The sequence below is a fragment of the Morone saxatilis genome, unplaced genomic scaffold (assembly GCF_004916995.1).
Source record: "Morone saxatilis isolate NCDOM2014 unplaced genomic scaffold, NCSU_SB_2.0 Contig4, whole genome shotgun sequence".
In the NCBI taxonomy this organism is placed as follows: domain Eukaryota; kingdom Metazoa; phylum Chordata; class Actinopteri; family Moronidae; genus Morone; species Morone saxatilis.
This window is the reverse complement of record NW_023339984.1, coordinates 11,143,202-11,161,426: the sequence shown is the minus strand read 5'-3', so window position 1 is coordinate 11,161,426 and position 18,225 is coordinate 11,143,202. Positions and strand designations below refer to the sequence as shown.

The 18,225-nt window shown below is 42.3% G+C and overlaps 1 protein-coding gene across 2 annotated transcripts in view; it reads left to right on the top strand.

The window, feature by feature from the left end:
- pcdh7b (protocadherin 7b) overlaps nucleotides 1-16,325 on the top strand; it is a 98,798-nt gene extending 82,473 nt beyond the window's left edge. For both annotated transcript variants that reach the window (XM_035675621.1, XM_035675620.1), the window contains exon 3: nucleotides 11,789-16,325. In XM_035675621.1, the coding sequence (XP_035531514.1) occupies nucleotides 11,789-12,261 (473 nt within the window). In that variant the 3' untranslated portion in view covers nucleotides 12,262-16,325. The remainder of the gene's footprint in view (nucleotides 1-11,788) is intronic.
- The last annotated feature ends 1,900 nt before the right edge of the window (nucleotides 16,326-18,225 follow it).

The window sequence follows — 18,225 nt, the reverse complement described above, 5'->3', positions numbered from 1 at the left end:
AGTCCCAAGCGTAACAAAATCTATGTTGGTTTTTGATGCAACATAGCAGTTGCAAAAATCAAATGGTATTCTCTTTGCAGCCTATTTTTTGCTCGCTGTTCATCCGTTTCTATAAGGACGAGATAAAACTGACTCACAGTCTCAGACTCACTTAGTTTAGTTACTGCTAGCTTGAATGTTGTAATACTGCCTCATCTGCGCCAGTGTGTGCTTTGCAGAGACATCAAGTAGTCTTATCCCTGAAGAACTGACATATTGCAATACCGAAATATTAAAGTTTAAAGTTCTGTAAGAATTTGCTCAAGAATGGAGGATACTTTGGAAAATGTTTCCAATGTTCTTTTACTCTCCTACAGCTTCCTTTGGCTGTTAAAGAGTCCTATGTTTCTGTTAAAATGGACACAATATATAAAATGACTAGATTAGACCAGATATAGTTCAGTTCAGTTCAATTTTATATATACAGCGCCAAAACATATACAGCAGGTCTAGACCGTACTCTTTATAATATCAGCCAAACTCTTAATAATAGGCCCTCGCTGCCCACATATGTAAAGTGGCTCTCATTGCCACAGCTGAGAAACTAAACTACACCGCACGACTGAGTTTTTACACGCTAGGTCTGACTATCTACTCAATTTAGCTGAAAACTGACTTCAACTCTTTTACAGTGATGACATTTATGTCCTATATCCAACCATTTTCAGTCAATATAAGAGAGTCTGAGTGTCCATATTCCCTAGTTACTGCCCACCTGTCCAAACCTCACCCACCAACGATATGAATCTCTTTCTCGCTGTCTATCTCCCTCACTCACTCTCATTATTTTGATAGGGGATCCATTTGGCTTAAATTGACTCATTTTGTCAGTGGGACTCGGAGCAGGGAAACTGAAGAGGGAGAAACGGGCAAGGCTGCTGCTGCTTTGATCCCTCTGACAGGCAGCGTGAAAAGTGCATTTCATAAAGGATGTTCGCCTGTGATGAGCCCGCCAGAGTGACAAATTGGGCCCCTGGTGTTTTAAATAATAGACTGTGTATGGCTCTAGCCATGGTGCTGTAGTTCTATATTGCTAAACTGGCCAGTTAAGTAGGGTGTGTGTTCTGGGTTGAAAGAGGGGCATGGTTAGTGACTCCAATCCAGGGCCTGTTAGATTTCCAATACTCTCCCTTACTTGTTCATCCATGTGATACATGCAAACACAAAACTTGCTTTCCAGCCTCCAATTCCATTCACATCTAGATTTAGAGCATCAAGGATAGGAAGCGACTTTTGAGTGATGACTGAAAAGAGCCTTGTTGTCTCCCTGTGGCGTTTGTTGCTGGAAACAGAATCGTGCACTGATGAATGTTTAAGATGTGGTGTGCCACTGCCGCTGACACCCCCTTAGCTGCTGAGGCAGGGCAAGAAGTAAAAGATAGTGAAAATGTTCAGATGGGCTTTTTGCTTCTTCACGCTGCAAATTTTAGAGAACATGCAAAACCTCTTAGGGATGGGGAGAGAACGTGGGTAGTGCGCACGCAGCTTGCATTGACACATCCATGCTTATTAGCACATAATGCTAACACAAAAAAAGTGTTTGTGCGTTATCATTTGTTCTTATTAATGAGTCAACCTCAAAACACATAATGGAGACTGTAAATATACACAAAGATTCCCACTGGTACTGAATCAACACAGGGCCATTAATATGTTCCCAGGGTCCTTTGTTCCCTATATTTAAATATCACGTAATGGGAACATGACAAAGGGTCCGCAGTTCTAGGGTTGGGGTGTTAGGGGACTTAGGACCCTGGGAACACAGATACACTAGTACTATTACCATATGTGGTTCTCCTTGCATGCCGCAGCAGATAACCCCAGCAGACTCATATACAGTACACCTCTCTCTTACAGATGCATCCCGTAATGGAGGAATGATCAGAGAAAATCTGGGGGTGGCGTGGCCCACAGTCTCAACTCAAAGATATAGAGTGAATAAAGAAGGTGACAGCACAGTGCCTCTCTGCAGCAGCAAATCCAATATACTGCTCCAGGAGGGAACAAACTGTGGCCTATCTGCGAGATAGTCTATAATCCAGGACACCTTGGCGTTATCAGGCTGTATCGCTCTGAGCTTCTGCCCAAGCAAGAGTGGCTGGATAGTGTTTAAGGCACTCAAGAAATCAAAGATCACAATTCTCGTCGAGCTCCCAGGTCTCTCCTTGAAGGAACAGGCCCAGTATATGATTACATGTTAGCCATACGCAGTATATCTGGACATGTTTTTGTGCATATGACGCGTGTGCAAATGGAGCTGATCAATGCTCCTTCACCAGATGTGTGCTGTGTAGGATGAGGCCTTCATGCCGCCACAGAAACCTTCCGTATTTGAACACTTGAACACTGTGGGAGGTTTTACACAGCAGAGGCACCCTGGTCAGACTCAAGGATACATTAAAGAGGTGCTGGAGAACCTATTTGCTGACTGGCACATCCTTTTAGCGCTTTCATCAAGGGGCTTCACTGTGCAGAGCCATTTGATGCAGTTTGTTTTTAACCTTCCCAGTAGGAGTTCTATCTGTTCTGAAGGGAAAACGTCTCTAAACCTGTCTGATCGCTTATTTGGCTGTGTCTAGGAGTGTTGTCACATCCCGCTATCTTAATAATGAAGCTTTTGAGTTAAAAAATCATCATGAATTCAGATAGGAAAGATGACAAAAACTACAAACAAAAGACCCAAGTAAAAGGTTAAAGGCAGCTTTTTGTTTGAGGAATGAATGCACAGTCTGACTAGATTTTACAGTTTTGGTTCTGCATTGGAAAGTGGAATTTAAATGGGTATTTGTGCATGTGCATATTGTTAACAAATCTCACAAAATGATTGAAAAGGCAGAAGTAAAAAATATGCACCTCACCCCAAATCAACAGGATTTGATCAGGTCAGTTTTCCCTTCCGAGTGTTGAGGTAGAACACTAGAGTTCATCATGTTTTGTGAACCTGCTGAAACACAGAAAACTAATCCCTCTGGAAAACACTGGCCCCGGATAATTTGCCTTTTCTGCCCTGGAGTGGAGCTCAGTGTGCCTGTTTATGAGCCTACATGCTGAAAAACTGAGAGCCTGTCCCTTGAGGTCAGCATAATTACCCCCAGCACATTTCCACCAGTAGCTTTCCATTAAGGTTGTGACTCACCATGGCCATCTAGCTCTGGCCTAGAATGTGCTAGCAGCTGAGAGCTAATTGCTACACTCAGGATGACAAGCATGGTGGATAGTGGGTGTTATTGGCTGACACACAAGCTAACTAGCTAGCCAGCCACTGCTAACTACTTATCACAAGTGGAACCTTCTTTTTTAGACATCAGGTGCTGAGAGAGTACATTTTGAATTGGGAGGACAGACTGTTATTATTTTGTTATATTTATAGTTGGCTTGGTGTTTTTTTTTTTAAATTTTGAAATAAAAAGGCATGAAAACAACATTATTTGTGGTATGTAGGTCATACTAAATTTAAAACACATAATGAAATTCTGATGCAAATTTGCTGCTTGTGATACGAGTGTCTTGGCCAATACTTCTTATAAAAGCCTCATATTTCATAATGTTGCTTAGGGCTGAACATGTGCTGGACTTGAACTGTGTTATCTGCAGTCACCATTCATTGTAACTGTATCAGATAAAAAAACCCCAGCAAGGCCCCAGTTGCCATCATATTTTTAGAGTCATCTTTGAAAAATCTACCTAACCATGATTTAGATGTTTTCTATTATTAGTACGATCTGTAAAAAAAAAAAAGGACAAATCACAGACTTTTTCGCTCTTTTTATTTTAGGGAGGATTTAATCGAAATTGTATTTTGACAAATAACCATTTAATGGTGTAAAACAGGCTATTGTGTGAGTGTGCCTGGGAGTGTGCGATAAGAGTAACAGTGGAGGAGAAGCAACGACACTTCTTTTTCTAAAGACTGGAGAGAGAGAAAGAGAGAGAGACAGGGAGATGGTGTGTATGTGCGAGAGAGAAAGAATTTAGAGGAATAATAAACAATAAAAAAAACACATTTTTTTAACTGATTTAACCCCTCGCTCACACAGTAGCTCAGTAAGCCCTACCATTTTCTACACACCCACCACCCCTTCATCTTGTGTTTGTCTTATCAAATAATACTGTGTGCTTTTCTTCTTGTCTGTGGCTGGGAATGCCGAGCATCGACACATACACACACACACACACACACAAGCTCCACACATGCTGCATGGTTAATGTAAGGTCTGTCACAACCACACGGTGTCTGTGCAGTGCAAAAATGAGATGAGAATGCCATATTGTTTTATCGGTTGCTAGCAGTGTTGCATGTGTGCACCATAGCAGAGCAGCTAATGCTAATCCTTATGGGTCTTCCAGAGTATTTTGTATAAGCTCGGAGTGCCATGCTGAAGAAAACAGAACATACAAAAACGAGCTGCGGTGCTTTATTTTATACTGTAACTGGGTGCTTTTTCAGGCATAAATGGACTACAAGTGAGTTGTACCTAGAAAAGTTGATTTTAAGTGTTCAAGGACAATATGGAAGCCTAGTAAAAACATCCTTTTGTTTTAACGTTTTGTGGATTTCAGAACATATTTAGGAGGTATTTTTGAGTTAGACGTTGTTTAGTATAGTCTTGTGTGTGTGTGGCAGGAAGCCAGCACCATCATTCTTATTAGCAGAGTGGATGAGTCACTCCGCTTTCCTCCTCTCCACATCATCCTGCTGTTGTTCCACTTATAGATGAGGTCAGGGGTCAGACGTGTTCTAAGGACACCGGCCTGCGCCGTCTGCATTCGCGTGTGTATACCTGAGACAGAGAAAATATGCCTCCAATAAACAAGACCACCACCTGCTGTGCTGAGAAAGCTTCGCCTGCACGTGTCCACACATGCATGTAAGCACGTGTGTGCATGCAAGATGAATGAGGGAGCATGACATGCAGGGACACTTTATTTATGGGCTTGAGTGCTGACTGTTCAAATGGGCCGAGAGAGGTAGAGACCCGGGGAGCGAGGTAGAGACCCAGAGAGAGAGGACGGGAGCAGAGGGGAGGGAGAGTGCAAGCCGCATTTGATAATTGGCTGAGAGATCGTCACCAGAATGAAATTATGCTAGTTAATCTCTCCTCAATTAATTACCTCAGGAGCAGGCTGCAGTACGTTCATTATTCCAGAAAGAGTATTGACCCTGCTGGAAGAGAAAAAGCAGCCATATCATACCCATAATGCCTTCCTGCGGTGTAACACTAGTTAGCATGCTAACGAAGGCATAATGAAAAGGCAGTGATTTGCCTACATGTAATATAAAATGTCCCCTGCAAGTGCTGGATGGCTGTCGTGTGTATTTTCTTCCACACAGAGGTTGGGCGATCTCGCAAAAAAACGAGGCAAAAGTAGGGGACAGCTCATTACAAAACTCGATCAGGGCTCTGTAGCTTTTCTCTCACTCACTCACTCTTTCCCTAAGGTTTTTCTTTTTTTTCTTTTACCCCCCGTCCGCCACTTCTCTAGGCACGGGGACGGGAGGGGTCCAGATTATTCCCTCAGTTGCCCTTGCCAGGCAGTAAATACTTCAAGTAGCTCAGGAGGCGGAGAGTAGATCACCTACTGCCGCTCTCAACAGCATTCCTCTGGCTGGCCTCTGAGCACCACTGCTAAAGCGAAAATGGTTACATGGAGAGATGCTGGTGTTTAAAAAGGGCAAATGTGGGTATCATGTAGTAGAATTTCGAGTCATTTCTCATTCAACAGTAATTAAGAGGGATGGAAAATGTGTTATTTTCTGCTCCTTCGATCAAATTGGTCTCCTGCTTACAACATCTTAGGGTTACACATTTGAGGTTTGGACTTAACTTAACTGTGGCAGTGAATAAAAATCTCCACCGCTGATGGTAATGCCATCAATTAATGCCGTTGCTCGCAGTGCGCGGCATGACTTGCGTTTTCAAAGGTCATCGCTCCCCAGGACTCCCCTTTTGTTCTCATTTTCGCCCCCTTGCACCACTGCGTATCTCTCTCACTTCCATCCCTCCTTAATTGTCTGGCAAACATCTCAGCAAGAGAAAGACAAATATCGCCTTTTTCCTGTGGATATTGTTCTGTCTGAACTCGCCGTCACAGCGTTAATAATTTAGCACCTATTCTTTTTCTCGCCCGCTCCTTTCTCTCAGGAACACTTCCTCCCTCACCTTATTTTCTCCTCTCAGGCCGTTCTCCCTCTTTCTTCTGTTTCTCTCCATTTCCTTCCTTTCATTCCCCACAGCCACCTTCAGTCTTGTGTGTGTGTGTATGTGTGTGTATTCAGTGTCTGCCTGGCTGTCTTTGATGGTGAGGACCTCTCAGCTGCGAGGCGATGCCACGGGGGCCCTGCAAAGCAAGACAGCCAAACACGGGGAGACTCGCTCTTACACCATAATTAGTCGGCGAGTTTCACCTAATTAAGTAGGACCCTATTAGAGGCGAGAATGAGTAAAAAGGGAGAAACTAGAAAGACGACTGCAGAGTAACGGCGGGAGAACGCCAGCTCTCTTTGGTGTTGTTTTTTGATTCAAGTTTCATTCCTATCTCTGTCTCTCTTTTTTGCATCGCTTTTCATTTGTCGCCTCTCTTTCTCTCGCCTCTCGCGTTTTGTCGCGAGTTATTTCCAACAGCTGGTTCTCCAGGATAAATATTTCATTTTCCCTCCCTCAGCTGGCGTGCGGAGTAATCTGTATGACACCCAGCAATGTACACTGTCATCTCCACGCTGATTGCTCTGCCGTGCGAAATAGATCTGTCCGTACAGGGAGGCCTTTGATGAGGGGTTGCGAGGCAATCGCGAGCCCATTTCCAAGCCAGACTCGCTGTTCTCACACAGGCGCCCTCTTGTGCCTTTTTTTGCCCGAGCCCAACAAAAAAAGAAAATTCTTTTTCCTCGTCACTATCAAGAAGATGTTCCATTTTGGCTTCAAATTGGAACCATGTGGACGGGTGTGAATGGCATTTGGATGTTAATGTGTTTTTTTTTAGTTTCCTTAATGTAGGGAATGTGATGGAAGTAGATTAGATTGAGTCAGTGGAGGGGTGAGCGGCGCCGGGCATCTGGCTGCACACAGGACTCCATTGTTGGAGAGATAATTTGAAACCTTAAATAGGGTAAATCAAGGTCTTTGGATTGATAAGTTAATGTGGAAGAGCACCTGGGAGCACATACTAGGATTTATTTACAGTACATCTTCTGTTAGCGTTATCATCACTCTTTCTCCTCCTGTCCCTTCTTCCCCTCCTCATGTCTTTGCTAATGTCCTCAATTCTTTCTCCTCTCTTCCTGTCTCCCCTACTCTCCTCTCTTCTCCACTGCTCTCTTTGGCAGTGTGTTTGGCCTGTGACGGCCCAGAGGCAGCCATGCTGTCTTCTCCACTCAATCTGCTGTTTCTCTTCTCCCAGGCCCTGACCCTGCTATACTCAGCACACAGTCTCTCTTTCTCCTTCTCTCTCTCTCTCGCTCCTTCATTCTCTTTCTATCTATCCCTCTCTTCATCATCCCTGTCTTCATCCACTCCTGCATGCCCCCCCCTCCCTTTTTGCTCCGACCCCTATCTGCTGTCCGACCGACTACAATGTCTGTCAAAGACACAGCGAAGACACACAAAAATGCATGCAGGCGCATCACCTCTGTTTTGTCCTCTTCCCTCTCTGTCTTTTTTTGTCATCTCCCCCCCTCCCTACCCTTCCTCCTAATGCCTCAGCTGTTTGGGTTGAATCTGCCGGCCGGAAAAAAGAGGGCAAAAGGTCACAGAGCTTCACTCTTTGTAGCAGCAGTTCATAGCGAAATATAGAGAGAGGAAGGAGAGGGAAGAAGTGACGGTGCAGGCGGGGGTGGGGGAAGGCGACACAGCTCAGAAGTGAAAGCGTTGGTGACGTAGATGAATGCAGACTGGCAAGTGGACTCTGCTGACATGCTACAGTGAAAACACAGTGTACAGTACTATGACACAAACAAACACACTCAACTTTAATTGCCCAGAAATGCCCACGCAACAGACATTAGTGTGCATATGCCCAGAAGCGACGACAGTCTAACCCTCCATTTTTATTTCTTTTTTTCTCCCCCTACTGCTGCAGCATCTTAGCGAGCGCTAAATACACCGCATCAAATTGCTACTGTACCCCGGCAGTGGAGGTTCTTTGAAATATCCCACAGTGTAAGCCAGTCAGCTGATAGGGTGGCTGACTAAAGCCAGCTAAGAAAAGCCACAGCTCAACCAGTGCAGCCACTGGCCCACTTTCAGCCTCGCACAAAATGAAGAAAGTCCTCGCTATAGACAGTGTGAGGCACAAATATCTCAGAGCGCCACTGCACAGTGGCGTCTCGCTGGGTAATCATCACTTCAGCAGCGCGCGACTTTTGTCCATATGGAATTACATCTTGGAGAAAGCTGCTGCTCTTCCGTTCTGCCCATCGCCCCTCTAACTCATCTGCCAATCACTCCCCTAAACCACCGCTCCCTTACTCTTCCGGAAGCTTCTTTTGAGTAAATGTAAAAGAGGGCTAATGGCTTGTTGTGGGCCATTATGAGCAGACCCCCCTCCCTTCCCACCCTTCCCTCCCCTCCCTCCCCACTTGGCTAAAAGATCCTCTCTCCCAGTAACGGAGAGAGCGGGCCCTGCCTGTGGCACCCGGACTGTGCCACTGTTTTCTGGCCCTGGCTCCCCGAACAACAAGGCCCGAGCCCCGGGGGAAGTAACCTGGGACGGAGGGCCTCTCAGTGTTGTAGGGAGGCCTTTTAACACAGCAGAGTGACCCACTTGTATTGTGTTATGTTATGTTGTGGCTGATAGTGTGGGCTCACGGGATGTGAATATGTAACAAAAGCCTGCTTCAGCGCTGGTGTGCTCTAAGGGCTTTTCTTTGAAGATATTTTCTACGTCCTGATTTCTGAATTGGGTCTTGAAAGGGCCTATGGATATGTTTGAAAGCCACGTTGTGTGTCTTCTCCATAGAAATAAGAATTGCTATTGATTATTTTTCAGCCATATTGTAATGCATTTGCTTTTATTCTGCCAACTTACATTCTTAGATTTGCAGTAATGTTTGAATCAAATACGCCAACGAAGGACGAGTTTCTTTCTGTTCTTACTAGAATAAATCAATAAATAATAATCTGATGGATGTTGAGTGGAAATTCGAATTAATTTAGCATTCCCTACAGCTATACCTAAGCCAGAAGGTTAAAGTACTAGTCCAGGCTGTGGGACAGATGGATTTAAGTGGTTTTAAAGTACTTATATTGATGGCCCAACCTCAGGGGGAGGTGACAGTTTTGAAGGAGGAAAGAGGGGGGAAAAAAACAGCATTTTTGCTTTGATATAACAGCCTAATTCATTAGCACAGTGGGAAACGTCTTCATTTTTAGCAAGCCTGCAGAGTCAATGGACCATGGCTAGGAAATAATCAGCCTCCTTTCAGCACACACAACACACAAGAGCAGCGCCGGCTAACTACCTCAGCAGCTCGCCGCGCAGGGCAGCCGAGATGTGTTGCAGAAGGTTGGCTGCTTACCCACGAGAGCAGGAGGAAGCGAGAGGTCCTCCCCGCTGATTTTTCCACCGGTTTGCCTGAATGTGACTGGAGCGAGGAGGCAATTGGATGAGCACGCAGGGGCAGGGCGCCGAGGCCTCGCGAGAGCCGCTGTGCATTGTGGGTAGCCTGATGGCTCAATCGTAGGTGTAAATGAGACAAGACAATCGGTACCTAGTATCCGCTTGTCTCTTTGACGGCTGTGTTTGTAGAGCTGAGAGAAAAAGGGAAAGGAGCGAGAGAGGGAGAGCTCTTCTTCCATTTCATGATCCATAGCCCTTATCGTTTTCACCACATCAGCTGGCATGGTATTTGCGATTGCCATTCTTTACCCCATCTCTCAAATTTTGTGTTATTTTCTTGGCTTTCTTCTCATTTATTTAGCTATTTACATTTCATTAAACAGAACTGCTCAGTTGTTTGGGCTCACTAATGACAAAAAGTTATTTGATTTTTCTATCAAGTGGCAGTTGTTCCCTGAGGCATTGGCTATATATTGACTGGCAATCATCAGCTGATGCTTTACAAAGGTAATTTGTGACATGAAAATGGATTCTAATAGGTATTTAGTAGAACTAAGATTTCTGGCAGAACAGGAATGGCACTCTTGAAGTAATGGTGAATGTTTTGCTGAAAGGCATTCATAGTGAAACAAGATTAATTTGTTGAATTAAGACCTCAAATCCGTAGGACTACAGAGGACTCTCATTCTGTTTTTTCCTATCTCCTCTTTCTTTTCTGTCCTTGTCTCAGCTGCATCGTGTCCTCAGTCATTTTGTCTGCTCTGCATAACACTGTTTTTTGGTGCTGTTGTGTCTTTTAGTTACAGTTTCAATGCTGCTCAAGGGTTCTCATACAGTAATATACATTTTATTGCATACGTACAAGACATAAAGAGTGATTTCTGTTCTATTTTTTTCTTTTACAGGAGAAAAAGAGCATTAAAAGTAAGCCATGGTCCAAACTTGTTTTTTGTTTTTTTTTTTTTACTATGGGCAAAGGCATGCTTGGCTTGGTTTGCACTCACCCTCGCTTTTGCTTGATTTTGGTTTTCCATACTTCGCATCAGGTCATGAATAAATTACATCTAACAGCATCTCTATGACATTGGCACTCTTATTAACTCTGGCACTGTGTAACGTCTAAGCATTCGTTCAGGGCTATGGAGTAGACTCCTTCCTTTCTTCCCACCGTACAGTTTTTGTCTCATACTCAGCCAGCTACTCAGCTTTGGTTTGCTGTATTTGGGATAACTATCTTTAACATATTGCTCTGGAATTAACTCTTGCACCGTCTTACAGTAGTCGTTGTAGTCGTAATTGACAGTAGGCTATCTGTCAAACTTGTTGTCCTGGCGTACCATTGTAAGAACATAATTTGCTTTCCACAATAATACAGTAGACGTAGTTAATCTGGGGGCCAGCTCCTAGCTAGGTAATTGGTTAAGACTCCTATTAGTGGATTTAAGAGGATATCAGGGCGATTTAGCCACACAAAGCTATTAAGCTACTTAGATCAGAATGTGATTGCCGTCTGTCAATCAACAGATAAGAAAATAGGGTGTTGTTGGCGCTCCCATCTCACAAACATACTCACCCACACACATTACAAACACACACAGAGCAGGCCTAATTGCGGATCTTAAATTTTAGATCAGGGCACAAACTGACCTCCTCCCTACTCTCTCCATCGCTGCCCCCCCCCCCTTCCGCTCTCAGCACAAACACGTTTTGAAGCATGACATTATTTCAACTCTGATTCACGCCACTGTTTTTTAGTTTGAGGCTGTTGTCGTAGCCGGTGGAGTCTTCTTTTCATTGTTGTTTTCTGTTGCTGTTTCTGTCATGTGGTATGGGTTCTGCATGAAAACATGCAATTTTATCCGTATAAGCTTAATTCTATATTCACTAGTGATAGTTGAGAACTTACATTAGCTGTGACAATAGGTGCCTGGTAACCATCGTGACCAGTTTTTATTGTTTTTCACCTTCTCCATTAACATTCAGATGCGGTGATGACCTCATTAGGGAGAAAATACAGATTCACGCATCTAATTACGGAATTCATAATAGCCGAATCATGTGACACATACCACACCAAACACTTAGTGCTAGGAAATGTATTTAGTCAAAAAAGGTAGCTTATCATTAAATATCCCACTTAAAGGGAAACAAACAGTATCATTTACTTTGGTTTTTCTGCTTCTGCTTCCTCTAGACGCCCGGCCCTTGCCTGACGTAGCCATGACTGGCAAGTGTACCCGGGAATGCGACGAGTACGGCCACTCGGACTCCTGCTGGATGCCTGTGCGCACGTCGCCTGAGCGACGGCCATCAAAGTCAACCACCACCCCCCAACAACCAAAGCTTTCCACTTTCATGAGCGGCAACGGCAGCGGCAGCAGCAGCGCAGAGCAGCCCGGCAGCCAGGAGACCCTCGCCATGGCCGCCATGGCCAATGGAGACCCCACCGCCGCTCACATGATGGGCGACCGCAATCGCAACCTGCTCAACAAGAAGATGGCCTCCTCCTCCTCCTCCTACGAGGCCTTCGGCTCACCTTCCTATGGCTCGCCAGGAAGTGGGGAGGAGGCGCTGGGCCACCCCACCGAGGAGATCCCTCTGGCACCTACTGGGGAGTACAAGCCCACGTCCTGTGGTACTCTGACACGACGGGAGGTGTACCTGTGAGCTGGGATGGTTTCTACGCACCTGCTGTGCCACAACATATGGCATTAAACAACAACACTAAGCATAGTTGCTTACTCACCACCGTTACAGCTCTAGAAGCTTTTAGCCACCCTTGTTCTATGCAAGGTAGGACTAAACTTTCTCCAAAGACTTTTACAACAGCTCCTTAATGAAAAATCTAAGTGGATATATAAACATAGTACCATTTTTAAAGTGCTAATTCCAGCAATGACCTGGAAAAAAGGAGGAGGAGGAAAAACTGTTGAAGGCATTGATGGGACTTGGGATGAGGCTGTTCAACTGGTGAGTCGGGCTCTTGGGACGTGATCTGCTGCCTGACAGTCAATCTGTACAGTAACCAACTCATTTTACATATACAGTACATGCATGCATTACCCCCGGTCCCCCATGAAGGCCCCTTTCCCTGAAGATGACACTGTACAAAAAGAGACCATTTGTTTTTCTGTTTATGTTTTTTCTAGAAACAAAGTTGCACATGTGGACTATTTTAACTTCAGAGGTGTGTCTGGTTATGCCTTTTTTTTTATTTCATAACTGTGCAACACGCTAGCCATGATGTTCAGTGGCTGCAACAATATATTGGACATAATGGTCTCTATCATACTGAAGCTGTCCGTGGATTCCGTCATCTTGACTGTTTGTGATAAAAGCTGCTCAATAGCAGACCAAAACTTGACCATATTCAAATCTTGGACAAAAAAGACTAAGCTTTAATTACCCAGAAAACAACACTTGTCTCAGTCCTCTCTTGAAAGAGAGATTCATGGACAGAAATAGGAACCAATGGAATTTGCTGCAACAACACCTTGCTTCAGACTACAACACCGCTGGTATACTATGATGATGAACATATGATGACTGATTCTAACTGACCAGTGCGTCCGCTCTTCACAGGTGATGAGTCACTCATTGTACATAAACATTGGACCACAGCAACAACGCTAACTGCTTTCATTCCCTTTTGTCTTGCTACCTTTCCTCAGTCTCTCGTTCTTTGTCTTTGATTGGCGAGGTTGAGACCAAAACCCTCTTACGAAATGCAAAATTAGAGCCATGACGTATCACAGCGTTGGCTGGAGAAGCATGTGTGTACATGGGTTGTGCATATTCGGATCGCCTCAGTGGGATGCTACTGTTTATATCAAGTTGTAATACCTACCCTGTTTTTTCACACATGCAGACACACACACACACACACACACATACACAGAAGCAAAGAAGCAGATTCATTTAGCTGAGGCCAGTGGAGCTGCTGCACTGACTGAAAATCCTGGGTAAGCACAGCGTGTGGCATGCCGAGATTAAAATTATGGAGGTGCAATTGAAATTGTATGTGTGTTTGGGCCAGATATGCAGTATATAGTGTGTGTGTTTTGGCTATATTTAGTGTATACTGTAGATGTACACCGATAATAGGCTTAGGAGGGCGTAAACATGGCCAAGCTGGTCCTAAAACAGCTGCAAGGACAGCTTTTTACTGTTATTTCTTTTTTTTGTTGTGTGATAGACTGAGCAATAAATATCATAATGTACACGTGACCAACAAGCATCAACTTCTTTTTCACTTCTTCTCAAGCCTTCAAGGTGACATTAACCTACACATGGCTGTCCAAGAGTCCTTTTAACACTGCTAGATGTTGCTTTCCGTAGTACATGGTGATGGCATCTTTGAGCACGAATGTAAGAATCAGCTCAATGGAGAACAATCAAACAAAGGCAACGTCTGTACACGCAGATACCAGGAAGTTTTTGGATTACAGTCTGAGGAAAATGGTGTCAAAGTGAAACCAAAACTTCGCAAACAGGATGAAGCATTCCCCCATCACACACAAAAATAGCTTTCTGGGAGAACTTTGCTTTAAGTACACATTACATGAAGATATTTTTTTTTTAGTGAAGGATTGAGATTGAACGATAAGATTGTGATGTCTCAACAACACATCCACCCCATCCTCAGAACTGAAGCTTATTGACCACTTAACACACAGACACATGACAATGTTGAGATGTTGTGCCTCCCGGTCTACAGTGATGTTTCTTTTTCGCAGCTACAGAGGCGCAAAATCTCATGACTGTAATAAAGCAAAAGAATATCAGATGCAATGGAACTTTTTGTATGTTAGCAAAACCCCTTTGGTTTGACCGGAGCTGCTTTTTCTGCATTCCGGCAATCTATAGTCTGTAAGTACTACTTGTTGTTCGAAAGAAAGTGCTCCTATACTTATCAACTGTATACATAAATATTTACTTTTTACTGCACGTTTAATGGGAACTTACTTCACTTAACTGAGAAGGAAGAGGAAAAAAAAACTGTAAAACAAAATGTACAAAAAAATGTTTTCCCTGTAAACATGAAAATCCACCTTGTTGCTTGCTTTTGTTATACCTAAAGAAACATGTAGTACAACTTAGTACATCAGTTAAGACCATATCGTTGATCTTTTTTAATTTTTCATACTTAATCAAATTTCATCACCGTCTCTTGTATCACCACACAATCCCAAATCTCTCATGTCTCATCTACATCAACTTTATACCAAGAGATTTGCAAACTTTTTACCCTCATCTTGTATTTTACTTTATAATCCCGTACGTTGATTTCTTACACGATAACAGTCAAAACCGTGGAAATGATCATGACAATGTACTATGTGTTTTACTTTTTTTCTTTATCTGGTGCCACTTTGTATATTTAGAGTGCTTCTGAAAAAAGAAAAAAAAACATAAAAAATACTAGAGTGAATGCAAATATGCAATTGTGCCTTTTTATACCAATTGGTATGATTAAATGTTGGTTTGGAATGGTGCATAAACAATTACGTTGACATGCTTACAAAAGTAGATGGGGTAGCATTTAAGACCGGACTGAAAACTATTTGCATATCTTAGATGAAATCCCATGATGTCAAAGGCTTCTTGGAGGACTACCAGTCAAATGTCAGTGAGCCTGTCAGACTAATACAAATGGCTATTGTTCACCAGGTTCAATTATCTTGTTGAAATATCCATTCCTAGCATAGTGCATTACTGAATGAGTACAGGTACATTCAAAAGTTGCTTGTTGGTAGTAATAATATGATATAATGGATTTTTTTGTCGTGTTCCACTCATGTACATGTATGACATCAAAGGTCAAGTAACCTTCTTTGTGCATGAAACAAGCTCTAGGACTGAATATAGAAGCATAGAAAGATAGTGGGGGGAAAAAAAAGAAAAAAAAAAAGCTTGGAGACATTTGACTGCTGAGAGTTGAGGGAGCCTAGAGATAAAAATGCTAATGTGACGGTTTACTAGGAGGAGTGGAAGTGGGGGGAAAAAAAAGCTGCAAGGGAGAGTAGCTGACAGAACACACACCTCAGGATGTGCCGAGCAACACAACACTCGTACACAGATTCACAGTATATGCATATCAGTAGGTGATGAAACCCTGTCCTACAAATAAGCGCGGTATGATGTTCGCTATGATATTGCGAGGTGAGGCTTGGAATTTTCTAGATCAGATGAAAGGAAAACAAAGACTCTGTAGTGTGAACCTCAGACGAAAAACAGAAGACATGAAAGAAAAAAATGCCATATATTGGCAACTATGCTGATTACAGTGTACATTAGTTAATTTCTGATACTCAGTTACTTTTATTTTCTGATATTCAGTGAGGTAACTGCTACAGAAATCTGGACGAGTGCAGGTGGGATTTTTCGTGATGTACGCAACTCCTGCCATCAAAATGTGCGTGTCTTGCTGCCTGAGGTGTGTGTTCAGTCCGTGCTCTCCTCTATTCATATAGCCTTCACAGTGTGTAATGAGATTTGTAATATTAACCATTACTATTTGTCCTGCGACTTGGATGTTGATATAGAAATTGAGGAACAAATTTATCATCGTTTAATATGAGTCACTATGCACGCAGCTTAGCTGAACATGGCAAAGTGTATTGAACGCAAGTCCACTTCTATTTATGAGATATTTTACATAATTTAATTTGCTTTTGTACAGGTTTGTGTAAATAAATTGCTTGTCATTTTTGTCTCTGCAGAAATTAAAATATAACATGGTAAAACAAATATTGTTTTTGGTTTTGTTGTTTTTTTCGTTTTGTCTTTTAAATAAAAAAGTATTAATTTAAGAGCCTTTAATTGCTTAAAGGGCAACACCATAATACAGTAATGCTCTTTTTGAAACTGTAATGCAAACAACTCTAATTATTTTCTTTCTTAAAGTCACTGATGGTAATTACCACTCATTTGACTAAACTCAATATTAACTGCTTATAATATTATTGGACATACATATGTAAACACTGTATTCCAGCCACTTCCATGCATAATCAATCTGCTAACCAAACGGTGTAATAATGGAGTTTAATTTCAAGATGAAATATTCAATATTAAGTGTAATGATCATATTCTATTATTATCTATTATGAATATTCTTCTTTTTTCCCTTATTTTACCAGGAATATTCCATTCGAGGTTCATTGAGGTTACATTTAGAAAAACAGCATAAAAAAATCATATAAACAAAACAAGCAAAGGACTAATATTTCATTAATTGAGAGGGCAGCAAAGCAAACAACGCTTATTTACACATATCAGACATGGAGCAACATTTGGAGTTTCTTCTGCCCACCTGATAACTGTAAGTACACTCCCTTCTTCAGCTAACTTGTCTGCTGTTTTATTTTGCTAGCCAGGTAGTGTAGTGTGGGTTTATCAGAGCTTTTTTCACTAGCTGCCTGCTGTGGTGGAAAACAAGGTTGATCGGCATTGAATTTTATATCAGAAAAATCAAAACAGTGGGCTTAAGGAAATTTAAAAGCTCTGCGGAGCTGACGGGACATACAGAATTAGTATGGGTTTGTCACTATGAGCTACATTTTCACATAACACATGGTCATTTGATCTAATGATAATGTGAAAAATATTGATTAGTGCAGCTTTAAGTTACGGGTCAGTGTAAAGAAGGTTTGATTGCAAAATGTGCGACAAATAGAATTGTAATGGTATAAAGTGATGATACCCTTCAGAGAAGAATATAGAAAGATATAAATGCAGTATTGACATTTGATGAGTCTTCTGTTGTGCCTGTGCAAGTGTGTGATATTAACCACTATAATTCAGAAAGGGACACTAGCTTTTCCCCTACAATGTCAGCTGTATGTGTAAAGTTTGAATATGTAATGCTTGTGTTTATGTGCACTTGCCTACTTATGTGCATATATTCATATGTTTTTTGGGGTGCGTTTCTTATTCTGCTCGTATGTCTGGGTGATGTATGAGGTGATTATAGTCTAGGTGATTAGAGATCTATTCCACTCCTTCCCTTACGCTCTGATTAACAGCACGCCGCACCCTCTCCAGCACCCTCAAACCACTAATGGAGTCTTAATAGAAAACTACAATGCGCTGTAAAATCTCCAAAGTTCAATAATATGGAGAAAGTTTTCCAGTCACGGTAATATTAGAGGACGTACGGTAAGAACACAACACGCGGTAGTGTTGTGTCATACCATTGGAGACTGGAGAAAAACATTGTTTTTCCACACGGCTGAGAAGTTTTGTTTATGTACGATTTCAATAGGAAATTCAAAAGCGTGGCAATATTTTTCCCCTTGCATGTTTGTCTTCAAAAGATGCCACTTCTAAGAAATACTATGTTTGAATCATGTTGATATGCAAATGGTCTCACTCATTTTCTTGTCCTATCTGAAGCATTTTGAATTGCCTGGCATGGAATAATTAGCGGGTAGTATTCATTTTTCTGTTGAGAGAGGGGGAAATTAAGACAAATTAGAATGAATTTGAATGTAATTAATGTTTAAGCGATGCATACCAATGAACTGTTGTGAGATTTTTTTTTTTATGAATAAAACAGTAACTGAATACTATGAATACCATAAATAAAAATGAGAGCCATTGTGCAAAAATTACTAGGTGCATTGATAT